Consider the following 13480-nt stretch of genomic DNA (forward strand, 5'->3'; position numbering starts at 1 on the left):
TGACTGTTGTCCTCATTAAATCTGTAAAAGAAAGAAAGAAAAAAAGCTCTACCCAACATTTCGTGGTTGCTTTCCAGATTTGTCAGACCTGAGCAACCAGCATTCTAGTAAACATGCTGATAATTATTTCACCTGTTTGACATTAAGTAAGAAGAACGGCTGAACCACTTTGACTTATCAATAATGTAGCAGCCATCCAGTGACTGGGAAATGCATTCGCTTCTCCGTGAAGAGAATGTTGTGTCTTTTGGGACTCTGCTGACTGACTAAGAACTGTGTTAATGATAACATGCTGAACGTCTGGATGCCTCTAGACACCCTTACTGATTACCAGCGACTGCCTGATCCAGCACATTCAGTCAGAGGAGAGACAGACATAGCCTAGAGGGTGTTAGCAAACCGGTCTGCCTATTTTGTAAACTCTTTGACCCTTCTTAAACAATATCCTCTGCTTAGACTGAAGACAGACATTTATTTTAAAGGGGCAAAATCCTAGCAGGAGTTTTTTTTTTTTTTTTTTTTTTTTTTTTTTTTTTTTCTCCTAATACTCCAGTTTGCCTAGATGCTTAGTGGAAAATCGACATTAAACATTATAATAATATAGGCTAATATTGATATGTCGATAAACATACATTCTGTATAGAAACGAGATGCAGTGCAGTCATAGTACAGCTACTCATTTCACATGCGATTAAAAATATTTCAAAATCAAAAGGGTGAAATTTTTTGCAGTTGCTTTAAAAATAAAAACCTGCTGCTTATGTTTTACTTAAAAAAAAAGGTCTTAAAAGAGTGTTGACAACATCATATATTAAGATTAATTAAATAATATATATATATAGTTCCCCAGCAATTTGCAGATCAGAGGGCCAGTGTTTACAAGCACAAATGTAGCACATATCGACTTTGAAATCAGTCATTTCATGTGCACATTAAATGCAGCTGATGTGACCAGTGATTCATGTGTATTTTGTGAAAGTGCCTTGGGAATTATTGTTTTTATTTATTGTGAATATTTGTTTGTGTGATTATTGTTTGTTGTTTAGATGCACATTTCTCTCTCACTGACACAAAGACTCCTTCCTCCCAAGCAGAGCTGATTTGCATTCCACTCACTCGTACCGTCTCTGTCTGTGTCTCTCTCTTTATCTCTCTCTGACCTGATCACTCACAGATGGCACAGCCCTTATTCTGTTCCTCCTCCTTTACAGAGCGCTCAGCAAAGGAACATGTGTGCAATCACAACACAAATGGATTAATTATGTGTTTCAGGGTAGAAAACCTCAGTGAATTCGTATTTTATGCAAACTTAGTGTGAAAAATCAACACATGCAGATGGACGTCCCTTGTCACTGACATGTGCAAATTCACATGCACAAAAATGCATGCATGCACGTACATGTATACACAGCTTAGCACCATAAGCAGGGCTGATACTGAGGTGATGGGAGGATTTTTAAAGCGCAAAGCCACAGTGTTACCCTGGAAAGGCTGATCCCATTTAGAGGTTCCAACAAAATCCCTATCCCATTCAAAGCCATTAACTGGAATAAAGCTATTAGTCTCCCTTCAGATTAGCACTGTAACACAAGAATTATTATGTTAATGAGTCAAAATCAGGGTTAAGTTTATGTAATTTTTTCTGAAGAGAAAAGTTTGGGCCATCATTATTCACTATCTTGCTCTGTACAAAGTCCATCTTAAATGTTAAAGTCCTTGATTATATCTGGCCTCATTCATGAAACATAAACAAAATGAAATTTTCAAAATGTTTTTGTCATTTTTATTTTTTATTGTTTTAGTTGTTTTTAATTATGTGTATATATACTTTTTAAATTAATTTTATTTTAGTTTTAGTTATTTTAATACATCAATATAAACAATGAAAATGAGTTATGATACTTTGGCAACTATCTGAAAATAAATGACTTTATTTTATTTTATTATTTTATTTTATTTTATTTTATTTTATTCAAAATGTATATATTTATTATTATTATCATTATTATTATCATTATTGTTATTATAGTTTTAGGTAACTCACATACCTGTATTTCACATAATTTCACATACCTGTATTTTATGTGAGGGGATTAGGGACTAGAGAGTTTTTGAGAAGGACCATTTTATGTGCACACTCAACAAATATTTTGTTTAATGAGCTTGTTTAAAAAAGGACTTATTTTAAAATTAGTTTAAAACTCAGAAAACATATTATTCTACATCATAACTGAACATTAAACACTAACTAGTTTTATCTTTACTGAAAATGAATAAAATTACACATGGTTTCAACATTTACTTTCCTAATGCAGTCCCATGCAAAGCATGCTGGGAACTACAAAACCACTGCCCAGTTAGCAATGAAAATATATACAACATAATGAAATTAAGTTATGACAAAATGTCCAAGATGGTGTTGCTTTAGCTCATTTTTGGAGTGCAGATTTCTCTGTATTTACTCATAGGAAGGTTTAATGAATAAGGCAATATTGTGTTCACAAAAACTGTAAGAGCAGTGTTATGAAATAATTTGTACCTTTTTATTTTTATTTTTTTATTTTAGTTGACAGCATCTGCTTTCATAGGCATGACCTATTTAATTGCTAAGTGGGGGAGGTCTGGTCACTCCTAATATCAGTATTGACGGATATCTATGAGTAATCCCCTAACTGACCTCACCTTCACTCAACATCTCTGCCTCTGATAACCCCACACCCCCCTCACACAGACACATAACATTCAAATATGTCACCCTGTTTTAGATTACAGTGATGTTTCTTTCAATCAGCTATGCGTGGGAAGCTTTTACATTCGTTCTGAACATCTATTCTGTCTAAAGGCGCTTTAGCTAAGAATTTATGAGATGCTTGCATCTAATATTTCTCCCATCTCTCTGGGCTGATGCCTGTTGTATGGGACAGATGAAGACGCAGAGCGATGTAGGATTCCGATCGCGGACTGCTCTCTGACCCTGGGCACATCTGTGCGGTTCAGGCCGCCACTGATGATGGATTAAGAGTCTTTAATCAGAGTGTCTGGGGAGAACTTGGCAATCTGAGCCAGGCCAATTCACCAGCCCCATACAGCCATGCATCATTACAGCACAGATATCCTCCGACCTCCCCTCACCCGCCTCCCTCAGACCCGACACATTAAGATTTAAATACATCCCTCATCTGCCAAGCTACACATTCAGCAATCGAAGAAGGTCACAAACCCTTGTTTTTCCAGAATGATAATACCGAAACACAAGCTGTTTGCTGCAGTGGTGTGAAAGGGACGTGAAACAAGACAACAGATTGGCTGTGTAAAGCCAGATTCGTGAGTTTTGCTTAAAACGAATTCCCGCAGTGATACTCCATCAGAGAGAGCCATGTCGTCTGTATGGTCATGGCTGGCATGTGTTGAGCTCGGCTGTCAGGCTTATAAAGGGCTTTTCTGGTGCTTGTGCTGTGAGATGCTTTGTAAACTGTAGTGGGGATCTGCAGATGAATAGGAAGTTATTTCTCTTTGCATTTTACAATGGATTCAATGACTCTTTTCCAAACAAATTTAGTAAATTTTTAAGAAACTTGTAGAGCAGTTTTACCAATCATACAATACAGAATTAAATTGAAAAAGATCTCAATTCAATTCCTGAATTTGAATTAAGGTAGCAAACAGAAAGCATAATTTCAATTCAAATATGAATGTAGGGAAGATACATAGATACATTGCATTGCATTAATTGCATTGTGATACAGCATATCTTAATACAAAAATCTATATTTATTTATATATTTAAGATATATTTTTGTAATGGTTTTGTGCAAGTAAAAGCACATACCACAGGAATAATCCAAAAATGAATGATATAATTTAATAATATATCCAAACAAAAAACAGACAAAGGACCAGGGCAGAACACAGGACTTAAATACTGGAAATGTAATTAGGGAGAACTGAAACAGGTGTGGAGCTAATTAATCAAAAACCATGGAAGCAAACAAGAGAACCCAGGCAAACTGGAACGCAGAGAAACCAAACCAAATATAACAGAAATGTGACAATTTTAACATATTTAATCAATTAACTTTTGTGGACCAGGGTGGAGGAACACTTAATTTCCTGAAATTTATTATCAGTGTTCTATTTCTTTGAATTGCAATTCAGTAAATTCCACTTCTAGTGCTGTATGATACCTTCATCATTATCAGTTTTATTTAGAAGTATTTTGATTAGGTATGCAGATACTACATTTTAGCTTCTCAATTTATTTTTAAAATTGAAAGTGCTAGAAAGAAATGAAAACACTTTGGTGCTGGTAAAGTTATGCTCAAGGAGAAATGAAGGAATATTTTTGCTTCATTTTAGCAGAATCTCCTTGACATTTATCTCACAACCCTCCCCGAGTCTGCCTTTATTATTACCAATACAATAGACAAGTTTCATACAAATTTATGCAGCAGCCTGATGATTTACCATTTTTATTAAACTCATTTCTTTTGATCAAGCGCCTTCATACTTTTATACGTCTTTTTTTATTTGTCATATGTCATGTATGTTTTACATGAGCTAGACTAGAACAAAATAAGCCTGTCTGTCGAGTAGAAATTTTGAAATTCCTAGATTCTTTTTGGGTTGAATTAGCCCAGAACAGATTTGGCCTCTCCAGTTTTTCTAGCTTTTCTTTATCTTGTGATTAGTTCACTGGCCCCTGAATAATATGAATGTCTTGAGGCTTACATTAACAATCTGTAATAGCTTGTGACTGCTGCATAAAACAAAAGTGGGGCAACTAAATGTTCTTTAAATTGTTAAATGAATTGTAGATAGAGTGTTGTAATTCCAGTGGCAATATTTGGCTTCAGGGTCATTCAGATTTATTCCAATTTAGCTCCTCACTGCATCCTGCTAACATTGTTGTTTAGCAAATGTGAAGCTCTGATAATTGTGAGCCTAGAGCCTTAGACAACAGCCACAGTCCTCTTTTTAGAGTAAAGAATATCCATTAAAAATCCACCAAGGCCACTTGAATTGTCATGTTTGTGGCTCATTAGCAGTTGAGTGAGAGGGTTAATGTGGTGCAGGTTGTTACCAACTGTTTTTAGTAAGTATTGTTACATCTAGTTGAACTCAGAGGAGTCTGTTGGTTTCTCAGATGGTCATCTTTGGCTCCCCAAAGCATTAAGCTGTCCCTGAATGTTACTTCTCTGGCTGTCAAGTCTGTGCAGTTTAGCAAAAAGCAATAGTTGCACAGATCTGTCTCAGAGAGATTGCACTTACTTCTCACTTCATGTGCTGTTCTCCAGAGCAGTTGTCTGCGTTTGTCAGGAGGCAATTAGAGTCAGCATGTGCTGTTCTCCAGAGCAGTTGCAGTTTGGTCTGGAGGACTCTGTTGGATGAGTGTGTTGACAGCACACAAGATGCCCTGTTTCATTTATCTCAGATTCAGAGTGAGGTACGGTACTCAGGCCTTACCTTGTCAGCCTATGACATGCTACTGCTCACAGCCAATCACAAAGAGTCAGAACTGGCTGAAGTAATCACTTTACAGTGGTTGGAGAAGTAAACACTTTACAGAGAAGGGAAAATTTGTCTTTACCTTGATGGGGGTGGTGGGGTGCAGATGCAGTGGGATTGGTGAAACATGCTGTGGAGAGACATTAAAAAAATACAAAATAAGTAAAGGGTAGTAAAGTATACAGAAAAGGGTGATGTGGAAGTAAACCAAGATCTGGAGTTTGAAAATGGGGATCAGTGTTTTTTTTATAAAGGTTGTGTGATTGATTTGGTGTACGATCTTCTTTCTTCTGTGGAACACAAATAAGGGTATTCTTAAGGACATTTGATTGTTTGAACTTTTTGAAAATTATATTGGACTGTTTTTTGTTTTTGTGGACATTTGTTAGTCCCAAAAGCTGCTCGTGGAACAAGTGATATGGCATCCTTATTGGGTTGTTTTTTGCTCATTGACTTTCATTGTATGGACAAAAATAAGACTATTTTCTCTTCTGTGTTCCACAGAAGAAAGCCTGCAGGTTTTGGAATGACATGAGTTTGAGTAAATGATGCCAATTTTTTTCTCACCTCAGGAATTCACTTCTTTCATTTTGGTTGATGTCTACATCCAGTTTGAAGCGTGTGTTTCAGAGATGCGCCGGCAGCAGATGGCCAAGTAGATCAGGACTGAAAGAAACAAAGGTATCTAAGAACTTGGCATCCTAAAAAGTGGAATCAGGTTCTTTTAAATATTTGGGGAAACTCTTTTGAACCAACTTTCTATCTAAAATAAGGGAGGCCTACAGCATTGAATCAACTACAAGAAGAATAACAGTCAGGCAAACCCCAAAACCTCAAACCCATCATCAAATTTCAGACAACATCTTCAACAAATGGAAAACAAGTTCAGATGCTTCTGAGCAAAATTTCTGATGGATAGTAAAAAGTAAAGATAAAGGACAGAATTGTAACACTGTGCTGGCCAGGATGTGTTAGTTTGAACATTTTCTAAGTAACTGGATGTTTGAAAGCAGTACTACACAGCACTGCAGTTTTCCCATCTGCTTCAAAAGCTCAGCCATTGTTCCTCAAAAAGCCCAGGATACCACACTTGAATGGCTACAATCCTGAGTACTGCATTTGGGGACTTGAGCCCATATCAGAACTATAGCAATTTGCCTGTACTCCAATTTCTTTGCAATAGACACAGCAGATGTCTATATTTTGGTTTAAGTTTTTACTCAATCTTATTTTGTTCCAAAACTATATGATTTTCCCCCTCCTGTGGAACACAAAAGTCAATTTACAGTATTTTTTTTTTTTTTTGGTTTGGTTTGGTTTGGTTTGGTACTATATTCACAAGTAAGGTGTACATTTTCAAAACTCTTAGTACAAAACTTTAAACTGATCAGACTTGTAACACGACTAGTCATACTTTCAAAACCTGATCTCATTGTAGTTGCGCATATTTTTATTCCACATAATCACTGTTTCGAAACACAAGATCATTGTGATATGTATTGAGAACATTTGAATTAATCACCAAAACACAACAGTATGATCTTCTTTCAATCTAGTACTTTTAACAGTCAGTTCATTCAAGAGCAAACAATGCAAGATTCATGTTTCAAATAACCTTTGTTGCTGAAATAATTACAGTCATACAGACAATAATTATCCTGTTAGAAAATACACTAACATTACCTTACTTTACATATCTCACATAAAATCAATAATGTTTTGTAAAAGTATTTATCCAGTGTGTTATCAAAGTTTTGATGTATTTATCCAGTGTGTTTTAGGTTTTGTGATGTGAAAGAGTGTACTGTCAATGCCGTAAATGTCCCCACTGTGCCGTATGACTGAATCTATATTCCAGCTGAATTTTTAAGATGAAGGGTGAGTTATAGTAATGTGCAGTTTTTACCATGGTAATGCTTCAAATATACAGTATCACATGGCATAATGTAATGCAAAATGCTGTATTTTATGCCATCTGTCTCCCTTCTTCTGATACATCGCTGATCAATCTCCGATCACTTCCTCTCCCTTGTGTCCTGCTGTATGTTCACAAGTAGCACAACACACAGTTTTACAAATGAGGACGTCCTCAAAGGGAGGTTTTAGGTGAATTTGTCAAGTTTTGCTTACTTCTGGGTACCAATTTGTCCCCAGAATACGGTTAAAGAAAATAGGTACACACACATACACATGCACAGGTTTTCCTATCATTAGGGTGACATTCCATAGAGAAAATGGGTTTCATACTGTCTCCCCCTACAATAACCCTACTCCTAAACCTACCCTGATGAATTTATATATTTATTTATTCATTTTTTCTCATTGGACCCAAAAAAGGACAGTGATTTCAGATATTGCATGTAACCCCTCTCTCCCGGGTCCCCACCGCCACATCTCTTACTTGCTTCGAGTGGGCCTCGAACCCAAGTCTCCGGCATGGGAGGCAGACGCACTAACAAGGAGGCTAAATGACTGCAGCCACTAGCATCAGTCGATAGTGCATCTCTTGAGATCAGGGGAGTGAGGTTTACCTGCACAGCACCTACTCGCTGGCCTCCATTACATAAGTAACTAGATGACAATTTGTCCCCATAAAATAGAGTTTACCTGAACCACACACACGCACCCTTACAAAATAGTTGTTATCATCTTAGATAAATCACTTTAAGTGTCAAAATAATTCAGTTCATTTGGTTATCCCTAAATTGCAATCACATTCTATAGAAACCATATATCTACTGAATCCATATCTATTGATGCACCAAATGATTCACTAATTAACCATTAAGATGAGTTAGATTAAATAATAGACAAATGTATTAAAATGAATGAGAAGTTTGATAGTAATAGCTTTATGAAAGGCAGTTACTATGAATGAAACATTTATATAAATGAAACACTTATTTTATCTAGTGAAAAGGACATTTTTTGATTGTGTGTATTGTACTAACACAATTGAATATATGCTGAAATGTTTGAAAAAAAGTGCACTTTTAATGATCTGTTGTGATATTAGTACTGAGAGTTTTGAAAATGTACCAATTGCTTGTGAAAATTGTGCCAATGCAATAAAAAAAAAAAGAAGAAGAAGTTAAATTAGTGCATGTGGCTTGTGCACAATATTCCAAGTCTTCTGAAACGCTACAGTACCCCAGTTACTCAGCAACACTTTTTTTAATTTGTTGTTGCATTCAGTAGTATAAGTCTGTTTGCCTCATCATCTTCACAATTTGCACAATGGTTTTTATACGCTGACATGAGCAAACAATTATTTTTGTAAGAGTTTTTGACCTTGTTCTCTGTGTTACAGTAACACCTGCACATTTAATTAAACATAATTACTTCACTTACTTAGCTCGCTCACAGGCCATTTTGTCTTCACTCAGCCTTTTGTGGTTGGATCAGCATGCTTAGCCATGCATGTGTAAGCTTCATTTGGAGATAATTGCTAATAATTATCCCCTGATAAGTCAGTACGGCACAAGGCGGCTTGAGAACCGGGGCTGTTTTGCTGTTGGTTTCCAAACTGACACAAGAACAGATAAGATATGAAATGATGAAGACAAGTTCTTTTTTCAAGAGGTCAGTTGAAAGGGGGACCATTTAAAGAGAGGAACTACGATGTTGTTTGTGCTCTTATTGTCAATCAGGCTTCCATTATTTTGGAGGTCACAGACTCTGCGCTTCAGGCTAGTATTTCAATAAAAGATAAATAAATAAATCACTATTAACAGCATGTTCTTCCTCCTGCCTTTCAAGGATGACATTCTGCATTTAAACTTTTTTTGTTAGACTCAAAGCTGACTGAACAAAAACCTCCTTCATTATTCTTCTTTGTAGCATGTTAGCCATCTTGACCACACAACCTAATTACTAGAATTACACATTTATTTCTACACAATGACTTCCACATTTTTCCCAAGGAATAGTTCACAAAATAAGCAAAAGCAGATTCTGGCATCATGTTGTTCCAAACATGTATGGAGTTTATTCTGTATAACACTTTTAAAATCATTCGGTGAACAATTCCTTCACACATCTTGAGGTTTCAATGAATATACACAGTCGAGAATGAAATTTAAGGGTTATGATGGAGGGCAAGATTGCCAGTAAATAACAAATCTTAGTCTTTGACCTCATTGACTTAAGAATACTTATAATACAGTGTTGATTTTTGAGCTTGACAGACATTATTTTGTTGAAAAGAATATATTGGACAACCCATAAACAACACATAAATCTCCACAGAAGTAAGAAAGTCTGGTTTGGAACAACATTGGGTTGAGTAATGACATAATTTTGGTTCGACATATTTCTTTAAAAGGATAGTCCACTAAAAACTAACTAACTAACTAAATAAATAAAAATAAGAATATCTACAATCATTTACTCACCCTCATGTCATTCCAAACCTGTAAGATATTTTGGTATGTTTAAAAAAACATAAAATATCTTTAAAATATTTTCTTTTATGATACACAGAAAACAAGAAACGCATACAGGTTTGGACTGACATGAAGTTGAGCAAATGATGATCTCATTTTCCTTTTTGAGTAGACAGTCCCTTCAACAACATATTAATAATTAATAATAATAATTCCTTACATTTATATAGCACTTTTCTAGGAACTCAAAGCGCTTTACGTTGTTCCTCCTCATCCACCACCAATGTGCAGCATCCACCTGGATGATAACGGCAGCCATATTGCGCCGGAACACCCACCACTCTCCAGCTTATTGGTGGAGAGGAGACAGAGTGATGAAACCAATCAGAATATGGGGATGATTAAAAGGCCATGATGAGGGCAATGGGCAAATTTGGCCTGGATGTCAGGGTTGCACCCCTACTCTTTTTTTGAAGGACATCCTGGGATTTTTTATGACCACAGAGAGTCAGGACCTCAGTTTAACGTCTCAATCGAAAGACGGTGCTTTTTTACTGTATAGTGTCCCCGTGACTATACTGGGGCGTTCGGACCCACACAGACCACAAGGAAAGCACCCCCTGCTGGCTTTACTAACACCTCATTCAGCAGCACCTGTTTTTTCCCAGGAGGTCTCTCCTCCAGGTACTAACCAGGCTCACCCCTGTTTAGCTTCAGTGGGCAACCAGTCTTGGGCTACAGGGTGATATGGCTGCTGGCCATATTAGACTGCTGTGGAAACTCACAAGCAGAATGCACATGCACATTCACTTTAATCCTTTATCAGAGTGTAAGGTAGTGTTTGCGAATATGGCATTGCCTGGTTAAATAAAGACAGACAGTTTCTATGGTGGAGCCCTGGAGAGCAGCTTTGGCATTAACGTCTAATTAAATATATTTTTTTTTACTGCGTTCCTCCTTGAGGCAGCTATTGCACCTCGTCTCCCCTGGTGACCAGACTGGAACGAGAATGTTTCGTTTCTGTTAGCAATGCTGCCATGCCGACGGCAAAGAGACCCGGCGGGCCCTTGCTGTGTCCCCTTCATTACATCAGATGCACAGCTCTGCCTCGTATCAACACCGTGATTAAAATGTTACTGGTGATAAGAGGATATGAAGGTCAAGCTACAAGGAGTGCGGCATGGAATCTGAGACCTCCACCTGAACTAAACAAGGAGGCCTCATCAGAATGCCATGCATGCCTTTTATTTCTTGCCTCTCGATGGCTTTGTTTTGTTTATTCACTGGACCAGCCTTGTTAGTTCAGGCTGGTGAGCCATTCACTGCAATGCATAGTTCTAACTGAATAAGTACCTCATTGCCTACTTGAAATGTTGCATGTCACTGTAAAACAGCCTGTTTTTATGGTTTTAACTCTTGTGTAGTTTTAATATGTCTCAGAAGTCTATTACTCGCTGTTTATATGCAGTTTAATGACCCACTATAATATCAGGAACTAATTTGCATCATATATCATTATTTGGTGGGAGATTTTGTGTGTACAAGCTTGCTGACATTTCACAGAAGCAACAGATTCATGCTTGGCTGACAGGTGCCAGTTTTAAAGAGGATGTCCTAGAATCTTGAGATTTGACATGTCCTTCTGTTAAATCAAAAAAAAAAAAAAAAAAAAAAAATACTATAGATAATGAGATGCAAATCAGGGTGTCTGGAGAATAATGCCCTCTCATTTATTCTGCCCGTGTATACCTGCGGGGTCTGAGCAGTCATTTGTCACTTCGAAACGTGGTTCAGTGCATCACATTTATCAGCCCCTGCACGTGCATCTCTTCGGACACACCAGTTTAAATGGTTTTAATAATGGTCCTCTGTGCCTACGCAGGGCAGACCGTACACCTGCGTGAGAAAGAGAGACGGCAGACATCAAGAGCCTGGTTATGCCCGTAATCCGTGAGGAGCCTCAGTCTGGAAAAAGTTAGATCAAAGACTAGCGACTGATCAGCTTTTTTTTTTTTACAGTGTTTAATCTGTTAGAATGAAGCTGTGAAGCTTTAAAGGAATTCAGATTTTTTTCTTAACTTAATGGATGGTATATGTGACATGATGTTTATTACTGCAAGGTATTATTTCAGCAATAATAATAATGTTATATTAATACATTTATATTGGAGGTATGTGGACCAAGTACTTATATATTTATATTCATTTCCGTCATTCATTTATATGCATACATTCTGTTTTCTATTCCAATTTTATTAACAATTTTGTATTCCCTTACTCCACAAAATGTATTCATGGGAGTCACACTTAATCACTTATAGTCATGTTGGGGAAACAAGGTGGATTATGATTATGGCTTTGTATAGTTTATGGTACAGATACAGATGAGGTTAAAGATAATTGTGTTATTCAGTAAATGAGTTCAAAAATATTTGTGCAAATGATGGTCAGTTTCTTTTTAAATTAGGAGCAAGAATCACAGGTAAACTGAAAAACAGGCACACATATAGCCTAAACAAGTTAAGTTACTCTATTCTAGCTGCAGAACAGTTTCACATAACTGCATCACATTTCTTTACATCAGTACTGCATGTGTGCCACAGAAATATCCATCTTTTGCCTTCCTGCATACAAAATCAATTTCCGTGCTTAGAGAGGAAACGGGGGGAGCAAACCCTTCCTGCATAGTGTGTATGTGAGACAAATGCTTGCTGGGGTTTGTCCTCAGTGGCCATACTAAATGTATTACCAACAACATTTAAAACATGACTGCCTCTGAGGATTTAAAACTTTCACAAGTGCTTTAGAATTGATTGATATTAAATAGAATACATATAGCACAAAATTTGTAAATAATCAAAGCGTGCAACATATATGCCAAATATACGGCACTTATTTCTTATATTATTTAACAGTTTGCTTTCTCACATTGCAAGTGTGACCTGTATGTAATTATTTATTTTCCAGTGGGATAATTATAAATAACCTGTCTTTCGAGAGGAAAGAAAAAAACATAAAAATAATGATGTGGATTTTGCAGAATCCTTGACACCATGCGCAAGGTTTTGAAGTCACTTTCTGGATGCTTCAGAATACCCCCACATGCAGATGCAAGTTTACTTGAAATACAAATGATTTACAAGGTCACTCTGGTCTCTAAGTGCTGGTTCCAATTTTTTCTCCCTCTCGGGTGTTATTGAACTCCACGATTGAAAATTCACAAGGGCTTATGTTATATATATATATATATATATATATATATTTTTTTTTTTTTTTTCTTTCTTTCACTGTGACAGGTGCAAGTGCAACCTTCATGCCAACAGCTGCATCTATGACAAAGAGAGACTGGCTTGCGAGTGTGAGCACAACACCACGGGGCCTGACTGTGGCCGCTGTAAGAGGAATTATCAGGCCAGAGCATGGAGCGCAGGATCCTATCTCCCCATCCCCAAGGGCACAGCAAATATCTGTGAGTACACACAGACACACACACACACACACACACACACACACACACACACACACACACACACACACATACACACATATTCCCATTTCACTTACTGGAAAGAACAATATGGGCTCTGTGT

At 36.9% G+C, this 13480-nt stretch overlaps 1 protein-coding gene across 5 annotated transcripts in view; it reads left to right on the forward strand.

The window, feature by feature from the left end:
* Positions 1-13480, forward strand: part of ntng1a (netrin g1a) — a 92414-nt gene that overhangs the window by 54965 nt on the left and 23969 nt on the right. For all 5 annotated transcript variants that reach the window (XM_042751590.1, XM_042751593.1, XM_042751589.1 and 2 more), the window contains exon 4: positions 13187-13359. In XM_042751590.1, the coding sequence (XP_042607524.1) occupies positions 13187-13359 (173 nt within the window). The remainder of the gene's footprint in view (positions 1-13186; positions 13360-13480) is intronic.

Source organism: Cyprinus carpio, chromosome B24 (assembly GCF_018340385.1).
Source record: "Cyprinus carpio isolate SPL01 chromosome B24, ASM1834038v1, whole genome shotgun sequence".
NCBI classification, from domain to species: domain Eukaryota; kingdom Metazoa; phylum Chordata; class Actinopteri; order Cypriniformes; family Cyprinidae; genus Cyprinus; species Cyprinus carpio.